The sequence below is a fragment of the Sorex fumeus genome, unplaced genomic scaffold (genome assembly GCF_029834395.1).
Source record: "Sorex fumeus unplaced genomic scaffold, SorFum_2.1 ptg000037l, whole genome shotgun sequence".
NCBI classification, from domain to species: Eukaryota; Metazoa; Chordata; class Mammalia; order Eulipotyphla; family Soricidae; genus Sorex; species Sorex fumeus.
The window spans coordinates 73,508,033-73,530,198 of NW_026606094.1; the positions used below are offsets into that span (position 1 = coordinate 73,508,033).

General features: G+C 38.5%; 1 protein-coding gene across 1 annotated transcript in view; it reads left to right on the forward strand.

Annotated features, from left to right (window-relative positions):
- The window catches only part of ITPRID1 (ITPR interacting domain containing 1), a 163,080-nt gene that overhangs the window by 50,848 nt on the left and 90,066 nt on the right, over positions 1-22,166 (forward strand). Inside the window, exons 5-9 of the mRNA XM_056118703.1 lie at positions 989-1,040; positions 3,107-3,193; positions 10,405-10,607; positions 15,935-16,509; positions 21,335-21,392. Coding sequence (XP_055974678.1) covers positions 989-1,040; positions 3,107-3,193; positions 10,405-10,607; positions 15,935-16,509; positions 21,335-21,392 — 975 coding nt within the window. The remainder of the gene's footprint in view (positions 1-988; positions 1,041-3,106; positions 3,194-10,404; positions 10,608-15,934; positions 16,510-21,334; positions 21,393-22,166) is intronic.

Genomic DNA, 22,166 nt, shown 5'->3' on the forward strand with positions numbered 1-22,166 from the left:
ACTGGACTACTATAAACTGTCACTGTCACTGTCCTCCTGTTGTTCATTGATTTTCTTGAGCGGGCCCAGTAACGTCTCCATTGGAGACTTTGTTGTTACTGTGTTTGGCATATCGAATACATCATGGGTAGCTTGCCAGGCTCTGCCGTACGGGCGAGATACTCTCGGTAGCTTGCCGGGCTCTCTGAGAGGGGCGGAGGAATCGAACTTGGGTTGGCCATGTTGGCTGCGTGCAAGGCAAACACCCTACCACTGTGCTATCACTCCAGCCGGACAACTATAAGAGTTGGTAATTACAAAAATGAATGAAATATATTAAATAAATGCTAAGCCCCTCATGTATTTTTATTTGTTTATTTGGGGGCTGCACCTGGTGGTGCTAGGAGCTTACTCATGACTCTGTGCCCAGGGATCACTCCTTATGGTGTGTGGGGAACCATATGCGGTGGTGGGGATCAAACCCAGCTTAGCCATATGCAAGATAAGTGCCCTATCTGCTGTATTATAACTCATATATTCTTTTGTTAGTCACATCCTTGCTCTTCAACATTTTGTGCAACTTTACACATGAGAAAGTATTCCAAAATGTTCTTTGATCCATTCAAACTACCCTCTTACTTTGCTTTGTCCTAGTAATAGACACTATTCTTTTATGACAGCATCTCTTTCTCATCCATCAAGTCCTCCCCTTCCTTAAAAATCTGAGACAGTACTATTTTCTCCACTTAGACTTTGCTGACTACTTCATTTGCCTCTGATTTCCCTCCTCACTGAGCAAGTACCATATTTCTTCAAGTGATTGTCATACAATTTAGCTATTAATTATATTGTCTTGTTCATGACAGACATGCCTTGTACCTCATGCCTATACAATTTCGGATATGTAAATCCATTCCATGTTAGTTCATTTATGGATGAGAACATCTTCCATGAGATGAAAGGGAATTCATCTTTATCTCTATTTACTCCTCCCCCCTTTTTGTTGCAGCTTCTTTACATGAACAAGGAATGGTTCAGATGACTGTGAAAGACTTCGTGAGGTAGGTGGCAGAAGCAGTGTTACCTGTTTGAATACGTTATAGCCATGTATTTCATAAATAAAATGAAATTTAAGAGCTTTCTTAATAATGCCATGGTACTATCTTGAAATCTTATTTGGTTTTAAACTAATCTGGTTTAGTCTAAGTGCCTAGAAAGTTTTTACTAGCCTTGAGAAAAATTGATGTTTTTCAAATATAAAGAGTAAGTAATAAAACCAACAAATGCTGACTTGGAGAGGAGGATTTAGTTAAAATACATACATAAAAGGAAGGCTACTATAATCGAACTGCTAATAAGCACCTATTCATAAAGTAGTTTCAGTGATGTTTTAGTTGGGCTGGTAGTATTTATCAGAATTTTACTCACTGGATAATCATACATAGATTTTTTTGATGTTAGGTAGAAAGTAGTGAGAGTCCCTTCATGGGAGGATAGACTCAGTCTCCAATACTCCTAAGGGCAGCATAATTATTCCCTGGAAACTTAATAGAATTGCAAGGATGAATCAAAACATTCTAAGGTAGGGCTCAGAAATTTGTGGGGGGGTATTTTTCAACCCATTATGGTCTAAAATACACTCTAGAGTTATTATGTACTTTTAGATTATAAAAATAATCTTTTTCCTGTGCTTCAGTCATCCTCGAATTTTAAGAGAATCCCAACTATTTAAAACCAAATATACAACACTGTATGCCTCAGACTCTGTCAATTCAGACACAAAATATGTGTTTGTCACAGTTCTTATCTCTTAAGGAATCAGTTGTTTGTGGAACTCAAAGAGACCATAGAGATCTCGTTGGCAATTCTTGTTACATCAAAGAGAAGAATGAATGAGAGCCAATATTAAGATTTGCATGGTTCTGTGAAAACTATGCCTGTTTGTGAGGTTTCCTGAATCCAAGACCAGGACAATACTGTATAAACACCACAGCTTCTCCACTTAACAGTATAAAATAAAGTCTAGTCTTCAAATCCAGAGCAAAACAAACATAAGCAGACCTAAGAAGAGTAAGAAAAAGCATATCTTCTGTTTTCAAGTCAAGATCAATTGTTTGTTAAATTCAGTCTTTGTATTGAGAAATCTACACTCTCTGCCTCAAAGTAGATAACCAAAGCAGTTGAACAAAGAAGACTCAGGGGGCTGGAGCAATAATACAGAGGGGAGAGCACTCGCCTTGCCTTGTATGTGGCCTACCAGGGTTCAATTCCCAGCACCCAATATGGTTACCTTAAGCCGGCCAAGTGAGATCCCTGAGCATAGAGCCAGGAGTAAACCCTGATCACTAATGGGTGTGGCCCCCAAACAAACCAAAAATAAATAAGAAAAAACCACAGAGGAGTCCATGTCCAGTTATCCTTATTAAATGCTGCAGAAAATATGGCAAATTTCTCTGTCCTAATAAAATAACTTGGTTTTATGGCTACTACTGTCTTGGATAAGATTGGATGCATTTCTGGTATATCTGAGTTTATCTGTATGTGACAGGGTTTCATTCAGTTTAGAAGTTCTTTCAAATCACTTGCAATGAAGGCCTAGTAGGAGAGAGACTCATTTTCTTTGCAATAGAAGAGGTTTGTTACTATTGCATATGAATGGTTCCAGGAGCCTTGGAGACAACAGTTAGAGACTGGTAACCATGCGATATGAAATCTTCCACCATTAGGAGGATTAATGTGTAGTCGCTTCAGTGGTTCCTTGCGGTATCTCTTTTCCTACATTATTTTACTTCTTCCTGAAAGTTGATGCCTAGCTAAACTGTGCTCCTGAAAGGTTCCCCAATGATTTGCCATCTGTCAAAAGTGAGACATTCTGTCACCTTTATAATGAGCACTAGCGGGTACCTAACACTTAAATTCTCACACCTTCTGTAACACAAGGTCCTTGAAAAGACAAGCAGCTCCTCTGATGCACACTCTCTCCTTCAAAGGTGTAGCCATTGTGGGATGATTAGAAATAAAGAGAAAATGCAAATGTTTGCTCTGGAAGGGAAAGAGTCACAGTGATCTCCCAGGAGAACACATAAACCAACACATCTCATCATTGGTATTTTCCTCCCAACTGTAGATCTCTGCATCAGTTTTCAGAAACTCCCACCCTATCCAGAGGGACCAGTTTCAACTCTTGCCATTCTGCTACAAGTATACCACAAAGGTATGTGATTTCCAGTCACTTGTCATCTAGAGAAATCATTCTGTGCAACAATGGATTTCATGAAATTACAAATAGGCACTTGGGAAATACTTGTTGAATGGATGGATGAGAGAATGAATAAAGGATTTCTAAACTCCAGATCACATGAATAATATGAAACAGTCATTGAAATTGAACTAAATATCCAAATAAACTAATGCCCTTTCCATGGTATGAAATTGTTTACAGCAATAAAAGGAATAGGTAAAAATATACACACTAGCTCATAATAATATTCAAGTCATATGTTTAAGGGGAGGGGGAGAAAGATGCAAAAATACATGGTATGTGATGCTATTTATAAATAAACAAATGAGAATCACAGCATATATTCAACTATAGAAAAAGTGTCTATGAGCATACACATCAATTTAGCAGGAATGGGAATAGCTTTGCAAAGATACTGAGGGGTTAAGAGAGTCTAGAACAGATTTTTATGTGTTTTCTTACACAATTGAATGTGAATAAAAGAGTTAATGCTACTGAAAATGTTTAATGGCAGATGGAATATCCCTGGACATGAGACTGTGAGCCTGTGGAAGGCAGGTTATGTCTTTGTGTCTGTGTATGCCACTGCATTGCAGGGGCACAGAGGAAACTCCTCCTACTCCTCTGGGCAATTCTACAGCTGATAGAGCAATCAAATTAAAATAAAACAGATTAGAAGAGGTAAAGAATAAATTTAATTGCATATGTAGGGAGACTATATATGTAGATTCTAAAGCAGATGAAGTAAATTGAAGTAAAGGGGCTGCTGGGGCTTCCGAGATTAAAGAGAGAATACACATAATAAAAACAGGATAACTCCTCTGGTACCAAAAGCAGACAGAGACACCACAGGAAAAGATAATTACAGGCTGATAAACACAGATGCAAAGATCTGCAACAAAATACTAGCAAATAGAGTACAACAAATCATCAAAAAGATTATACACCATGACCAAGTAAGAGTCATCCTGGGGATGTAAGGATGGTTTAACATTCACAAGTCCATCAATATAATACACCATATCAATAAAAGAAAAGATAAAACCATATGATCATGTCAATAGACCCAGAGAAAGCATTTGACAAGATCCAGCACCCATTTATGATAAAATCTCTCAACAAAATGGAAGTTGAAGGAACTTTCCTCAACATAGTCTAAGCCATCTATCAGAAGCCCACAGCAAGCAGTATCCACAATAGGGAAAAACTAAAAGTCTTCCCTCTGAGGTCAAGGACAAGACAAGGCTGCCCACTCTCACCTCTTCTATTCAGTATAATACTGAAATTACTTGCCATAGCAGTTAGGCAAGAAAAAGATGTAAAGGGCATCCAGATAGTAAAGGAAGAAGCCAAGCTATCACTATTTGCCAATGACATGATACTATACTTAGAAAATCCTAAGAAAACTACAAAATGCTGCTAGAAACAATAGGTTTGTATAGTAAGATGGCAGGATACAAATTCAATACCCCTAAGTCCATGAATTTTATATATACAAATAACAAAAGACAAGAGAGGTACTAGAAAAACAATCCCATTCACAATTGTGCCTCAAAAAAGTCAAATACCTCAGATGCAGCTTAATTAACTAGGTGAAGGAACTACGCAAAGAAAACTGCAAAACCTACTTCAAGAAATAGAAGTGGATATGAGGAACTGAAGATGCATATCTTTCTCATAGACTGGGAGAATTAACATTGTCAAAATTGCAATACTCCCCCAAAGCATTATACAGGTTCAAATGTGGTCCCTATAAAGATACTATGAGATTTTTTTAAAAAAATAGATCTGAAATTTCTGAAATTCTTATAGAACAATAAGTCCCCATAAATAACTAAAGCAATCCTTAGGAAAAAGAAGATGAGAAGCATCACCTTCCCCAACTGTAATACAAAGCAGTAGTAATTAAAACAGCATGGTAAGAACTTAAGACATATAGAACAATGGAATAGAGCTGAATTTCCTGACACAGAACCTCAAATATATGATCATGTAATCTTTGATAAAGGAGCAAGAAATATGAAGTGGAACTAGGAAAGCCTCTTCAACAAGTGGTGCTGGGAAAACTATACAGCTACATGCAAAAAATGAACTCAAACCTCTTTCTAATGCCAGGAAAAAAGTCAGATCAAAATGAATTGAAGATCTCAATATTAGACCCAAGTACATAAGGTACATGGAGGAAAATATAGGTAGAATGCTACATGACATTGATGCTAAAGGCATCTATCTCTTCAGCCTCACATATGATGTTCTTGCTATGCTTTAAATTGTGGTTTTATAATTCACAATTTGTGAATATAATTTGTATGTCTAAATTCATCAAGGTTATTAGCTTTTATGTCTATTCATAAGGGCTATTACCTTTTTAAAAATTTTTGTTAGTGAAACACCATGAGGTACAGTTGTAGACTTACAAATTTTTGTGCTTGGGTTTCAGTTATACAATGATCGAGTATCCATCCCTCCACCAGTGCCCATTCTCCACCACCACTGATCCCAGTACCCACTCACCACCTTGTGTCCCCCCCCCCCCCATCCCACACCGCCTCTGTGGCAGGGCATTCCCTTTTGTTCTCTTTCTCCTTTTGGGTGCTGTGGTTTGCAAAAGAGACATTGAGTGGCAATCATGTTCAGTCTATAGTCTACTTTCAGCATGCATCTCCCATCCTGGAAGGATCCTCCCAACACCCTTTACTAAGTGCTCCCGTCTCTATCTGAGCTGCCGTTCCCCCTACCATGTGGGACTGGCCTCCAAGCTATGGAGTGAACCTCCTGCTATTTATCTCAATTATTCTTGGGTGTTAGTCTCTTATTTCGTTACTTTATATTCCACAAATGAATGCAATCATTCTGTGTCTGTCATTATATATGTCTATATCATTTCACATGATACTTTCCATGTAGTACCACTTGTATGTAAATTTCATGACTTCATCTTTTCTAACAGCTGCATAGTACTCCGTTGTGTAGATGTACCAAAGTTCTTTAACCAGTCATGTGTTCTCGGGCACTCGTTTTTTTTCCCCCCAGATTTTGGCTATTGTGTTGCATAAATGTGGGGAGAAAGAGACTCTCCTTCACTGCTGGTGGGAATGCTGACTGGTTCAGCCTCTTTGGAAAACACTATGGACGATTCTCAAAAAATTAGAAATTCAGCTCCCATTTGACCTAGCAATACTACTCCTGGGAATATATCCGGGAGAGGCAAAAAAGTATAGTCAAGCATAGCTCTTTCGATTACTTTTTGAATGACCCAAAGAGCGTTCTCATCCTGTTTTCATAGGACCCAGATCTCTGAGGCCTATGTTAGTGCAGGGAGAACGGTGGAGTGAATAAGATGTGCTCAGAGCTGGAGGTTCTTCGTCCTCTTAGCTATTTCTTCAACACTCTTGAAGGCATTCCATGCTGCTCTCTTCCTCCCGTGCAGCTCAGGTGCCAGGTCATTCATCATGTTGACTTCTCGATCTAGGTACAGATAACTGCTGCATTTGGAGATGTTTGTTCTGTTGAGAGCAAATGGAATGTTAGGAATGAGTTTGTTTTTCATGAACACTGTCTTCGTGAGATTCAGCTGCAGTCCGACCTTTCCACACTCATGCTCGAAGTCGGCCAGCATTTTTACCACTTGGCTAATGTTTGGTGTTGTTAGAACGATGTCATTTGTGTAGCAGAGGTGGTGTAGTTATCGACCATCTATCTTCAATCCCATTCCTTCTCATTCCAGTCATCACATGTTGTTCACGAGGGTGGCACTGATGAGTTTTGGTGAGATGGCATTGTCCTGCCGAACCCCTCTCTTGATGTCGATGATCACTTCCCTGTAGAATGGTGAGATCCTGGTGGTGAATCCATAGTACAGCTCATGGAGGATCCTTATGTATTGAGTTTGAATACGTTGTTTGGCTAGGGCTTCGTTGACCACTTCAGTCTCAACAGAATCAAAGACCTTCTTTAAATCTATGTGTGTTAGAGTGGAATCTTGAACTCCCGAGAAATCTCAATGAGCTTGGTTATCGTTTGGATATGGTCAATTGTGCTGAATCCTTTTCGGAACCTGGCTTGCTCACATGATTGTCCTTCATCTAGTGTTATGCCAATCCTATTCAGGATGACTTAAGTGAACAGCTTGTAGATGAACAACAGGCAGATCAGGTGATAGTTGCCAATGTCATGGACGTCTCCCTTCTTGTACAGTAGTACAGTCCTGCTGGTTTTCCATTGGTACAGAACCTTGCATTCAGATAGGTAGAGTGTGACAAATACAGTTGACTGGTTCAGCACCTCCATGATTGTGCGAGCAATGCTGAGAGAGAGAAATCCACAAAAGATGCCTATCTTCAGAAACTCTCGAGCTTATTCACCAACGTGGGTTGGAATGAGCCTCAGGCAACCACAAGCTAATGTCTGAGCTCGCAAAGCAGTGTAGAGAAGTGATAAAGGAAGACCTCAAAGAAAAGAGCTGCAGTGCTGGCCTATGCAGCAGAAGCAAGGAAAATTATTCAGAACCCTCACCTGTCCTTTGCCAAGTACAAGACCAAGATTACTGCCCTCCGACATCCTGATGGATCTATCACATCTTCCAGAAGGAGAAGATTATCCACGACTTCTACTTGGATCTCTTCGATAGCCACGTCCACCTGCCCACATACAAAATTCCACAGGATGGATATGTCATTCCCAATGTTCTCCCTTCTGAAATCAACACACCATTTCGTTGGTAAGAAGCAAACAGCACCCAGCCCAGACAAAGTCAGAACCGAACACCTGAAGAATCTGCCATCAGTACTCATCAAAACACTGGCTCAGCTCTTCACACGCTGTCTGAAAACTCTGCCCTGAATTTTAATTCTTTAAAAAAATATTTTATATCAGCACTGTAATTTACAAAGTTATTCACAGTAAATTGTACAATTTTTCAACACCAATCTCATCATCTAGCACAACGGTAGGGCGTTTGCCTTGCATGCAGCCAACATGGCCGACCCGAGTTCGATTCCTCCACCCCTCTCGGAGAGCCCGGCAAGCTACCGAGAGTATCTCGCCCGCACGGCAGAGCCTGGCAAGCTCCCCGTGACGTATTCGATATACCAGACACAGTAACAACAAAGTCTCCAATGGAGACGTTACTGGGCCCGCTCGAGCAAATCGATGATCAACGGGAGGGCCTTTACCTTTACCTTTAATCTCATCATCAGTGTTAACTTCCTGCACCAATTTCCCCAGTATCTCTTTCACTCTCAAGCCTGCTTCCTTGGCAGGCACATTTTTAAAGTTTTGTTATAGTCTAGCTTTCATGATTTTAGTTTAAATTGTTTTGTGCTTCCTATAGATAGAAAGATAGATAGATGATAGATAGATAGATAGATAGATAGATAGATATATAGATAGATAGATAGACTACAACCTTACAAGGCAAATATGTTCAAGACTCACTGCTTCTATCTCATCTAACTTTCCCCTTTTGGTTTCTTTCCTCCCATTTCCTCTCAGTTCTATAACCTAAGGATTAGGGTAATCTACCTGTTCCCACTTTGATCCTTTGCATTCCCTGGTCTTGTTATTGTACATATCATTGATAAGTTATATCATCTGGCATTTGTGTTTCTTCTGACTTTACTTAACATGATATCCTTTAGTTCCATCCAAGTTGCCCAGATTTTCATGATTTCATCCTTCCTTGCAGCCACTTAGTATTCTGTTGTGTGTATAGGTAAGGTAGTCATTTTCCACTCATCTATCTTTGAAACCTAGGGTGATTTCATAGCCTACCTATTGTTTTTAGTACAGAAATGAATAATGGTTTGTGAATTTTCATTCTTCTAGTTAATTAAGGGAGACATAGAAGTTTCTCATGAGCCTACAGGACTTGAGTTGAACTCAGAATAATCCACTTGCTAATATGGCACATCTTTGCCTGTTCTGATCATTTGGGATTAACCAATCCATCAGGTACCTAGTTGAGAGCAAGAATATGGCAAAATATTCAATAAATATTTGTATAAAGGAAGATGAAATTTGTATAATGGATTTAATAACAAAATATGTCCAATTTTTCACTTAAAAATAAATGTATTGTTACAAGAATTGTTTTCTTCTGTACATTATTTATGTCTCATATGTTGAAATATCAAGTCATTGGCAGCTCCATACTTCCAGTCTTTTGATTAATATATTAAATGGCATCATTTGAGGCACATAGGAAGTTTTCATAGCTTACCTATTGATGAATCAGGAGACAGAACATTGTGCTTCTATTTGGATATAATTAAATGTAAATGTCCAAATGAAAGAATTGTAATGAGTCTAATTTAAATGGTGGAATAATGAGACAATCTTCAAGAAGGTCCTTAGTATTGTATATAAAGTCAAACAAAAACTTTAACAAATGAACATAAATACATAAGCATAAGGAATAAATAAACATAAGAAATGAACATAAGAAAATTTAAAAAGCGCTCATTCTGATAGAGTCCAAGAGTTTCAGAAGGTCCATGTATGTCTCAGGGAAGTTCACTAATTAGGATATGCATTGTCATATCTAAGTAAAGTTTCCAGATAACTGATTGGTAACAGCACCAAAGCAGAATAAGACAATTTGTTAAAAAGCACTTCTTTTTCAGGACTTTTTCAGTCAAGTCCCACCACAAGGATGAAAATAGAAAACAAATTTTAATCCTTCTAGGGACTTTACATCATTATTTGTAAATGTCAGATTATGGTCTGAATTTTATGATATATTCAACAGGCTTGCCGACCTATGGATGTCAGAGCCTGACATCCTCAAAATATGCTTGAAATCCGTTGTTTGTTTGTTTTTCCTGTTTCATCTCTTAACATGAATATCTATTTCTTTGTGGCTGTCACTACACTACTACTGGCTTCTGTTACACACTCTCCCTTCCCCATCTAATTGAGCATTTACTTATTATGAAATGGAAAGCCTGGTAAGTCAAATCATTGATATTGCATGTGAACTACAGGCAAGCAGTCCCTGAGTGGGGGTGACTGACTGGCCTTTAAGTAAGTGTATATGAGACTAGTAACTGTGCCATCTGTTAGCTTATTCATTCTTCTTCCACTCAACTTGTGCAAAAATTGGGATTTGAGGGAATCTTGAAAATAAATTACTTTTGGTCAAGTGAGCTATTAACTGAAAAAAGTTATTCCTGTTTTTACCACAGCATTCCTGAATTGCTGGAATTTTGGGAAAAAGATCCAGTGGAGATTCTCTTGGATCTGGGATTTGGTGCCGATGAGCCAGACATCTGTACACAAATCCCAGCCAGGTTCCTGCATTGTAGCTCAGCAGCCAGAGGAATCAATATCCGTGTTTTTCTCGAGGCTCAGAAGCAGCGAATGGACATTGAGAATCCTAACTTGTACGGTAAGTGAGTCCCTTGTTCATTCAAATTTCTGCATGACAGTGAGCTATCAAGGGGATCTACCGTATTTGGAGGGAGATAAAAATCAGTCTCTCCCTCAGAAGGCCATCAAGCAGAAAAGTTCACGTTAATCATTCTACTGCCAGTTGATCATTCACTGCCACTGCTAGTGGCTATACATGTTTAGGGAAGAAGGAATCCACTTCACATTATCCTTACTCAGGACATCGTCATTTGGACCATCCCTGGTTTAATAATAGGGAAACAAACAAACAAACAAAATCATCTTTTAAATCCTCCTGCTCGTGATTTACACATATCTTCTCTGCTCAGAATTCTCTGACCAAAAGTTCACGTGGTGCCATTGAACTGCAAAGAGGTCAAAATGTGTAGTCTAACCAATATACCAAGAAGAAAGAGCTGATAATTCTGGTGAGCAGTGTTAACATACACCTAAGCTAGGAGATAAAGAAAGTAGCATCTCACAAGGTTTATTATAAGTTACTAAGTGAAACCTTCATCTCCTCAACTGCAAGACTTACCCCCTTCTTTCTGGACCAGGAGCTATAAGTGGCAGTTATTAATCACGCATGTCTGTGACTTAACTATGCCTTAAACGTTTTGTTTCCATGCATGCTGCTATTTTCCCCCAAATTAGTGGTGAATAGATATTTTCTCATAATATTACTAAGGATGTTCTTGGGGGTATATATGCTGAGTTCAAATGATTTAGGGGAAAGATGCTTTTAAGACTATCAGTTTTGCTTACTTCAAAATCTGCTTCATAGGTAGACATATTCTGTCTCTAAGAATTGTTTTAATGCAGAACACTCTTAGAGGAGCTTTAAGAAATATCTTTTGTGGGAAAGAGATTGTAAATGTCTCCACTGGGAGAAATGCAAAAATCCTATTTCTGTAATGAGTTTTTTTAAATAAAAAAAAAACCTTTGCCAGGAAGACCAAGTGAGGTGAGGTGTTTTTCTCAAGCAAAAATTTGAAACAGAGGCTTCACTTAGATTTTTTTATTAGAATTTGTTGCTCCCGCTTTCCTGTGGGTGAAATGGGTCTAAATAATTCTTAGCAATGAAAATTTTTTTAAAGAGCATGCAAACCTGATGATATTAAAATGTGACATGTCTTTACTCTTTGGAAGAAATCAGTATTCTTTGCTCTCTCTTTCTCCAAGCCACGCAGAGATTCAAGTGCATCAATCAATTCTTTATTTGGGAAGAATAATAAGAATTAACAATATTTGAAAAGTATTTACTTCTCTGATATGTGTAAATTACTTCTCTGATCTATGAAGTAAACATTTTCCAGATAAAGTTGACACATGCTTTGTAGGGGATTCAGGAGTTGGCCCTTGGTCCTGTTCTTATTGGCCCATTCTTGTCTCATCTATTGAACACTTTGGATAGTACATTGTAGCTATTCACACTCAACCCTTACCAAGACACTTTTGATTCATGAAAGATGAGAAGGTCACATGTAAAACAAGCAATAATAAAATTAGTTGATCTACTAAAGGCATAATGAAAGTATGTCTCATTTAAATTCAATATAAGAGGTTCAACTCGGGGGTATGAAAATCAATTGGTTCATTGTTCAGTCTACCCAACGGCAAAAAATAATCCACTTCAGACTACTGTGTTCTCTAAACTGACTGAACCAATTAAATTGATAGGCTTTGTCTTAGTCTAAGTATAAAATTATGCTATGGGGTGTATATTTAGACGATCATAAAAACAGAATTATGATTCAGTTGTAACCTCAGGCTCACAAAAGAGATTCGGTTTCAACTAAAGATGAATGTAGAAGGGAAACGGAATAAGAATGCTTCCCCTAAATATCCAGTACAAAAAATACAATTCACACATGCAGAGGGATGGGAAGATGTGAGTTGTCAGTGGGCTCTCTGGATGGCTCTTTCTTGCTGCCCATGTTCAGTGCTCTGGATCCACTGTGTTTGGATGAGATCGGGATGGCTCCTCCTTTGTGCTCTGCTTCTATATATGCCACTGTGCTATCTTCTGTCTTTCTATTTTTGACTCTGTCTCTGTAGTCTCTCCTCTGGTCTCTTCCAATCTCTCTTTCTCTGGAACACTTCTGCTTCTCTCTCTGGAGCCCTTCACTCTGGTTTCTGACTGCCCCCTTCTTTCACTCTCTGCTTCTTTCCTGATCCTGACCCTGATTTCTGGAGCCCGACCTTGACTTCTGGAGTCTGACTGCTCTCACTTCTGACTCTGACCCCCTCCACTATTACAGTCTTAGTTTATTTTAATATATATATATATATATATATATATATATTGCTTTTTCTTGGGTCACACCCAGCAATGCACAGGGGTTACTCCTGGCTCATGCACTCAGGAATTACTTTTGGTGATGCTCAGGGAACCATATGGGATGCTGGGAATTGAATCCGGGTCAGCTTCATGCAAGGCAAACGCCCTACACACTGTGCTATTGCTCCAGACCAACAGACACATGCATATATATGTATATATATGTATGTATGTATATATATGTATATTAGTTTATATAGTAATCACATAGGGTGGTGACACAAAGGTAGGTTGAACATTAACATATCAAAGAAGGGTAAAACTGCTCCTCCAGGAGGTAACACAAAGATAAAAGTAAAGGTAAAAGGTAAAGGCCCTCCCGTTGATCGTCGATTTGCTCGAGCGGGCCCAGTAACGTCTCCATTGGAGACTTTGTTGTTACTGTGTCTGGCATATCGAATACTCTCGGTAGCTTGCCGGGCTCTCCGAGAAGGGTGGAGGAATCGAACTCGGGTCGGCCATGTTGGCCGCGTGTAAGGCGAACGCCCTACCCGCTGTGCTATCGCTCCATAAAAGTAATCTAAAGAGATTACTCCGGATTACTAGGAGATCCGATTAAGGGCAGGATCCCATCCAGGGTGTGTCGCTTTCTTCTTTCCTCAGCTAGTAATCCATTTAATTAGTTACAGTAAATTTTACTTCTAATATTTCTAGCAATGTCATTCTGTATGAGCACAGTAAGATATATATCAAACTTAAAGTTTGGTTCTTCCTGAGGACATCTTACTATATATTCCAGAACACAGTCCTCAGGCCAGGTTAGTCTTCCAAACCCCAGCAGGGTCCTAGTCTCGTCATTACTTTTGGATCATGACACCATTTGTCTGTGATCATGCTCTCAATTTATAGTTGAGTATTGTGGTGCTTTGGCCTAGCCCATTTTGATGCCAGGGTAGTTCACAGCTTGCCCTGGGTCCATTCAGTCCCTCGTTGGGACTCTGCTTTTGGGGTGCTAGGAACTAAGGGCAACTGAGTTGAGATAGCAGATGCCCAGGAGTAAATATTATTGAAGTCAATCAACTCCCAAGTTACAAAGCATAATATTAACTGTCTTTCTATGTGCATACAGAAAGGACATTGCTTTAAGGTTATGTAACTAAGTTCCCTGCAACAATGCTGAAAGGATAAACCTAATGTTATCCTACAACTCAGTATATGAATTCCTCTAGACTTTGAAAGAATATGTCTTATGCATCACATTTTTGGAAGGCGTAATAGTATGTGTCTTCTCCCTTTCAGGACAAGAAAGCAGGTAGGCACAAAGACAAGCTCTTCAAAAACTTAGTGGTATTGCTACTTTGGTGCAAATGATAGTCAGAATGCAGTCCTTGACTATTATTGATTTCTGATACTCTGCATGTCATCCTGGGCAAACAAAATAAAACAGAATACTCTGTTGCCATGGTTGTATTGCATGAAAATACAAAAAATATTTTTATAATTTTTTTCAAAGTGGCAATGAGTTCCCATACTAGTTTTTGCTGTCTTAGGTTTCCACAAACATAATTTAATGAACCAGTACTTGCATATTGTCTAAATAATTAATGCCAGGTTATCCACAGACTTAGAAGTTGACAAACTGATTTTTTAAGTGAATGATTTTTAAGTTTTAAGTTTTCACATTGATGACCATCTTAGAAAACTGAGGAAAATCTATTCTTTTCCTGAATCTTACACATTTGAATTGTTAATTGATGTTTTTTAAACAGTGCTTTCACAACAGATATGAGAGATAAACAAAACAGATATTATTACCTTAATCTTCAGAAGAAGAAGCTGATCTGTGACTCAAACAGGCCTAAACACCATGTATCTATTCATTCTTCAAATACTTTGTGACCACAATTTCAGTAATTGAATCAGGCATTCTGACTCCATTTGTCATGATCTTTGCACTCTTTAAGGGACAATCTAAAAGGAGTTAATAGGACTGAATGATGTATCTAGCCTAAAACTGTGGAGAAATATTCAGAATAACCTCATATTAAAAAAATAAGTTCAGTTTTTTTTTAGGTTCACTCTTTTACATGTCATTCAATTTATAACTTAAAACTTCAGATTTACCTATACTGATATGTTAATGCATAAAAATGTACACATACATTTTATTTATATAGTTTTATTTAGATAGCTGTATATTTTCAGCTAATTATAAATGTATAATTTATATATACACTTTTAAAAGTTAGAATTATGCTACTTGAGTTTTTCTAAGGACCTAAGTTAGCACAGAAGAGCCTCAAATTACAGTTTAACTCAGTGTGATTTATTGCAATAATGTGGAGGTGGGAGTAACAGGGGAAGAATCCTGATTAATGTTGAATGAAACAATGTTAAATAAAGGATATAAGTTTTAATTATACATACTTTCACTTGAAGTTGAAGTTTACAAGAAACCATTATTGACATCAAGTGAGAGCTTACTGTATTTTTATCAACCAAAGTAAATCTGAAGAGGTTTTTTTTGCATTTACATCAAAAGGTCAAAAAAAAAAGCAACATCAAAGATTTGCTATACCTTACTAGTTTAGAGGCAATTCACTTACAGCCTGTACACTTCAACATTCCTGCTTTATTTTATCATAAGGTTATTACAGGGCAAGTGTGTGTGTAGTGATGGGGTATAATTTGGTGGTGTATTTGGGCAGGGGGTGTTCTGGGAACACAATTTTTTTCCATAAAAATTAATTTACTTACTTTTGTGATTACAGCATTCTGGCTAACAAAAATGTTCAGTGGAAATGCTTTGGAGTTCCACAAGAGGGGAAAAATTGATATTTGCTTTCCAATAACCTCTTTGTAGGGTAATCAGTTCCATGACAAACAATAGCATGTGTCAAGAAAATCTGAGTTTCCACAGGACAGTTTTTCCCATTTTGAAATCTCATGTGTTAATTATTCTTTTCAGTTTTGACTCTATTAATTCAATTTTATAGGAGAGACTGGAAGAAACCTGAAAGCTGTGTGTTCTTTGTGATTTTTAGGTCGTTTCCAACAGCTTCGGATCCTGGACCATGTGGCCAATGCATTCTCATCTTTGTTGAACGATGTTAATGACCTACAGAATGAAACAGAAGATAAATATGGACAAAAGAGTGTGCAAAAGACTTCAGTGAATCGGGCAAAAGAGCATCAAAGAAGAATGAATAAACATTACAGGAGGTCTTATGAGCAGAGCATCAGGAGGGGGTGTAATATAGAAACATCAGAAGCATCAGATGTAAGGGAGAGATTTTCCCTCACCTCTGCAGAGCCAGCCGAGTGTGGAGTGAGCTTAGCAGCAACAGCAAACCACTGTGACCAAAGGAATTTGTCTTTTTCAGTGGAGTCTCTGTTCCTCCAAGTCCATGATGACTCTGATCTTTGTCATATTCCTTGTGCTCTTCCAAGCAAGCAGAGGCATCACCCATCCATGTCAGCCAAACAGACCTCCCCTTCCTGTGTGTCTGAGAGATTCATAAAGGACAGAAACCAGAAGGAAAACTCAGTTCATGCCAACAAGCTCAAGAATCTATTTTGTCGTGCACGCAATGCACCAGATTCCTTTGAAATGGAAGAGGTCAGTTTGTACCTAAGTTGTCAGTATATGTGTGTATGTGTGAGTGTACATATGTATGGTGTAGCATGCTGGGGATTAAAACCCAGGGCTTCCCATGTGCTAGTGCCTTACCACTGATCCACGCAGCCAGCCCCTGTACTTAACATTTATATATATATATATGAAACATATATATGTATATATATATGTATATATAAATGTCAAGTACATGTATATATCAGGATCACAATCATGATCATCCTGTTATTCATCGATTGCCTTGAGCAGGCACCAGTAATGTCTCCTTCATCCTAGTCCTGAGATTTTAAAAAGTGCCATATTCAAGGCTCTTTCAGGGTTAGGAGAATGAGACCCATATTATTACTGGTATTTGGCATATTGGGTACGCCATGGGGAGTTTGCCAGACTCTGCTGTGTGGACAGGTTACATTCGGTAGCCTGCCAGGTTGTCCAAAGTAAGAATGATGTGAGGGCGATCTGGCTGCAGCATCTGTCACCCCATTGATCACCAGGGTTGATTTGGCTGATCTGGCTGGCTAGGCGGGTGTCCCTTTCCTCCCTCACCACTCCATGTGCGTCCCTCCCAAAGCTGTGCACTCGGTGGAAGAGGACGGCCTTCCCTGAATACAGACTACTGGTCTTCGGTCAAGAGTCAAGGGTATATGAGTAGCTGTGCTCCCCTGCTAGAACCTACAAACAAGCTCTCAAAGTTAGAGTTGAAAGACTAAAAATCGGATTCGATTCCCAGCATCATATATATATATATATATACATATATATGTATATATATACATATATATACATATATATATCGAATTGAATCCGATTTTTAGTCTTTATATATATATATATATTTGGTTTGGGAGTCACCACTGGTGGTATACAGGGCTTACTCCTACCTCTGGGCTCTGGGATCACTCTTAGCCAGGCTCTGGGGTACCAGAGGAGATAGAACCCATGTAAGTTGTGTGCAAGGCAAGTTGCCTCCCCACTCCTGCACTCTACGTTTAAGGGTCATAATTGCATAAAAGCCTGCCAACCCTCTATTTCAGCCTGTAGAAGTTGTACACTCAAGTTCCAAATGCATGTTTAGGAAAGAACTTTGTAGTTGCTTTAGTCAGCACTAAACTATGGAAACAGCTTCTGCTTTCTTATCTACTTTTGCCTTTACTGATCACAGTGGAAACCACTTCTCACTTTTTACTTTGCTTTGATTTTATATAAATAGTTTTTTTCCCCTTTTTCTCATTGCTTGTTTGGTTAGGGCTATTCCTGCAGCTTGAGTCCATCTCACATACATTCTCGGTACCTTCACTTCCACTTATGCTCATGTACTTGTTTATACTACCATATAGCTGTCATCCTTATCAGAACTTGTCTTTCCAAGAAAATTACATTTTCATTCGTTTCTCTGTTTTTTACTATTTTTTTTTACAAAACCCAAACATTTCCCTCCTTTACATGTAAATTATCCAGTAATAAGGTATGTTTGTTGTCAGTCCCAAGGTTGGGTTTCCTCTCATCTTAGTCCCCTGTTCTCTGGGCTCAAAGGACAGACTGTGTCGAAACCATGACACAGGGTCAGGGAATGCACAGAAACCAGGTATATGCAAGGGACAATAGCCTTGCTGATGTGATTCTATGTCATTACATAGACATTTGATTTTGGGGGGAGCAATAAAAGATATTTGAGGAAAGTCATTGGTCTATACTCAGCAGTGTTTGGGGTACTATTTTTGGATTTGTTATCAGGGATCACTTTCAGTGATACTTGGGGAACTTGCAATGTTGGGAACCAAACTGGAGTTGGCCACATACAAGACATACATCTAAATCCTACTATCTCTCTGACTCAAACAGATTCTGAATCAAGCATTGACCTAAATAACTTGGGGGAGATTAAGTCTAGCCATAATTCTTTAAATTTTTACATTTTATTGAGATAACACTAGTCCACCCAAATGTCTGTGTTTTAAGCATACAATTTTGTGCTTCCTTAAAATGTGTCAGCACACTAAAATTATCACCAAAGAACCAATATTCCATCACCACAGTCCATTAGTACCAGTCCCTTCTTTAATTTCTTCACTTTCCCCTGAGTACAGAGCTGGAAGTAATTTCTGAGCACCACTGAGTGTGGCCCAAAAACCAACCAAACAAGCAGACAGCCAGTGTCAAGAAATATATCTGAGTAATTACAAATAGGCACTAACTTCTTCAATCAAAAGAAATGGAGGAATTTTTAAAAAAAATTTGTTAGCGAAACACCATGAGGTACCGTTGTAGACTTACAAATTTTTGTGCTCGAGTTTCAGTTATACAATGATCGAGTACCCATCCCTCCACCAGTGCCCATTCTCCACCACCACTGATCCCAGTAGCCCTCCCAACTCCCATCTCCCCCATCTCACCCTTCCTCTGAGATAGGGCATTCCCTTTTGTTCTCTCTCTCCTTTTGGGTGCTGTGGTTTGCAAAAGAGGCATTGAGTGGCAATCATGTTTGGTCTATAATCTACTTTCAGCATGCTTCTCCCATCCTGGGAGGATTCTCCTAACACCCTTTATTTGGTGCTCCCTTCTCTATCTGAGCTGCCTTTTCCCCTAGCATGTGCAGCTCGCCTCCAAGCCATGGAGTGAACCTCCTGGTACTTATCTTGGCTATTCTTGAGTGTTAGTCTCCTATTTTGTTACTTTATGTTCCCCAGATGAATGTATATCTGAATTCTATGTCTGTCCCTCTCTTTCTGACTCATTTCACTTTGCATGATACTTTTCATGTAGTACCACTTGTATGTAAAAGAAATGGAGGACTTTTTAATTAATACTTTTTGTATTGCTGAGCCCCCTGGCGCCGTGTAATCCCATCAACGGCCAAGACTCAGAGACTATAAAATCCAGCTCCCGGAACCGCATCTTATCAGGACATCTTTTATGACATATTATCATCTCATTCCTACTTTGGACAAACTTGCAGGCTATCAAATGTAGCCTGCCCACATGGCAGAGTCTGGCAAACTCCCCGTGGCGTACCAAATATACCAAATTCCAGTAACAATGATGGGTCTCATTCTCCTAAAGAGCCTTGAATATAATCTCAGTGTTAGGATGAAAGAGACGTTACTGGGGCCTGCTCGAGGCAATCGACGAATAACAGGATGAAATGATGAAATGAAATGATGATGTATTGCTGAGCTATCGTAATGGTTTTCTTTTTATCCCTAAGTTAAATATTCTGGAGCATATGTTCTATAATGTTTAAAACATTTGACATGTAGAAATAGATTTCTGTACAAGGATTCTCATCTCAATGTTAGATTAAAAATTGCAATATTTAGAAAACATTTCAACACTGGAAGACTCATTAAGTAAATTAATGTACCTTTAAAATATGGCCTATTGTGCAGTCATTAAAGATAATGTTCTTGAAGAAATTTATGATGTCGAAACAAAGTTCTTCCTCTAATTTTTTTTTGTGTGAAAACTGACTAAATAACTATATCCAAAATAAATGTACTAAAAGGAAAACCTGGACATAAACATTCAAAAATATTAATAGTTAGTATTCCTGATCTTCATGCTCTATATTTGTTTCTATAATATATTATTTTTGAGGAAACAGTTATTATTTTGCTACAAAAGTGACCTTATTGCCATCAAGAAATTTATGAATTTCTAGGAAAAATTTATGTAGGAATTCTACTCTATTAACTTAGAAATGAAATATTGTTTTCATTTTATAAGGTTGTCTAAACCTTACATAGCAGCTATCCTGTAGGGAGATAGTTATAATTTTCTGAATTATTCTCCACAAATTTACCACATTGCAAATTCCTTAGCTAAAATTAAATATGGGAATATATTAAAGACGGTCTCCAAATAGACTTAAAAACTCCTGGGGGTAAGAATATCCTAGCATAGTACTTTAATTTTAGTTCAATTTAAATGCTATGTCTTCCAGTACTCCACAGTACCACCAATGATCGGTTTGAGGCTCTGCATGTTCCTAGAACGAACAGATACCATTGGGCTATGCTAGCACACAACCGGGATGAATGGAGACATTACTGGCACCCGCTCGAATAAATCGCTGAATAACGGGGATTAAGTGATTAAGTGATTAAGTGATGTCTTCCAGGCAGGATCCTTATACCTCTCATTCAGAAATGATTTGTTCCTTCCCTCTCCTGAATGCCCTTAGTTTTTTAAATTTTTTTGAGGGGGCTAGAAGGGCAAACCCAGCAGTGCTCAGGCCTATCTCCTGACTCTGTGCTCAGGGATTGCTCGTCGTGGGGCTCAGGGGACCATAGGAGATTCTGGGGATTAAACTGTCACCTGCATGCAAGGCAAATGCCCTCCCTGCTACACTATCTCTCCAGTTCTTTGAATCTTTAACATAAGTATTTTGACCTGTGACCTTACTGCAGCAGATTATAAATTGTTTTGTTAGTTTTTTTCTTTTAAATTTTAGGCACTGTGATTTATAGTACTGTTTGTGATAGGGTTTCACGTATACAGTTTCCAACATCACACCCCCACCAGAGTGCCGACTTCCCTCCACCATGACCACAGTACCACCAATTTTAAATATCCCTGTCATGGTGAGCTTATACTATTTGAGCTCAAAAATCATGCTTATGTCTTAGTAGTAGCTAGTATGCCCTCACTATATATTTGCTAAATAAAATCACTGTCACTGTCATGCCCTCCTGTTGTTCATTGATTTGCTCGAGTGGGTCCAGTTCAGTAATATTGTGAGACTTGTTACACTAAATAAAATGAATTTATTAAAACGTTTCTAAAGATATTACACATTTTGATGTCTCAGGTCCTGAGCTTTGAAGATGAGAACAGTAACCCTCTTGATATGAATTCAGGAACTGCAGGTAAGAATTCAGTATTCATTCATAATTTATTGAGGTTTATAATTTCATCGGTGGACTTTCAAAAAGAGAATCTAAGTAACTGATCCTCAATTTAATGTGGAGGACAAAAATTACCTCTGAGAGACCTTGCTATATTCTATTATATTCTGCTGCTATTTCTACATACTACTATTCAAAATCTGTAAGTAATGCAAATGTCCACATAATTTTCAAGTGTTTACCACAATATTTACCACGGCGTCCTTAAGTCTTCCCAGTCTAATGCAGTATGTGACTTGTCTAACATTAACTTTTGTACACGTGTAATGGGATAGTGGGATACATTTTACATAGGATAGGGATTGTCACTGTCACTGTCACTGTCCTCCCGTTGTTCATCGATTTGCTTGAGCGGGCCCAGTAATGTCTCCATTGTGACAACTGTTACTGTGTTTGGCATATTGAATACGCTAGGGGTAGCTTGCCAGGCTTTGCCATGCAGGCAAGATACTCTCGGCTTGCCGGGCTCTCTGAAAGGGGCGGAGGAATCGAACTCGGGTTGGCTATGTTGGCTGCGTGCAAGGCAAGGGCCCTACCACTGTGCTATTGCTCCAGCCCAGGATAGGGATTAACTGAGTAAATATACTCTTGTACTTTCAGCTGCTTGGAGCCACAGAAGTCATATTTTACCTCTTTGTTCTGTCTTTAACAAAAAGATAGTGTAAACTTTTTTTTTTATTTTAATCTTATTTTCCTTCTGTCTTATTGAGATATAATTTATACATGGGGGCATTG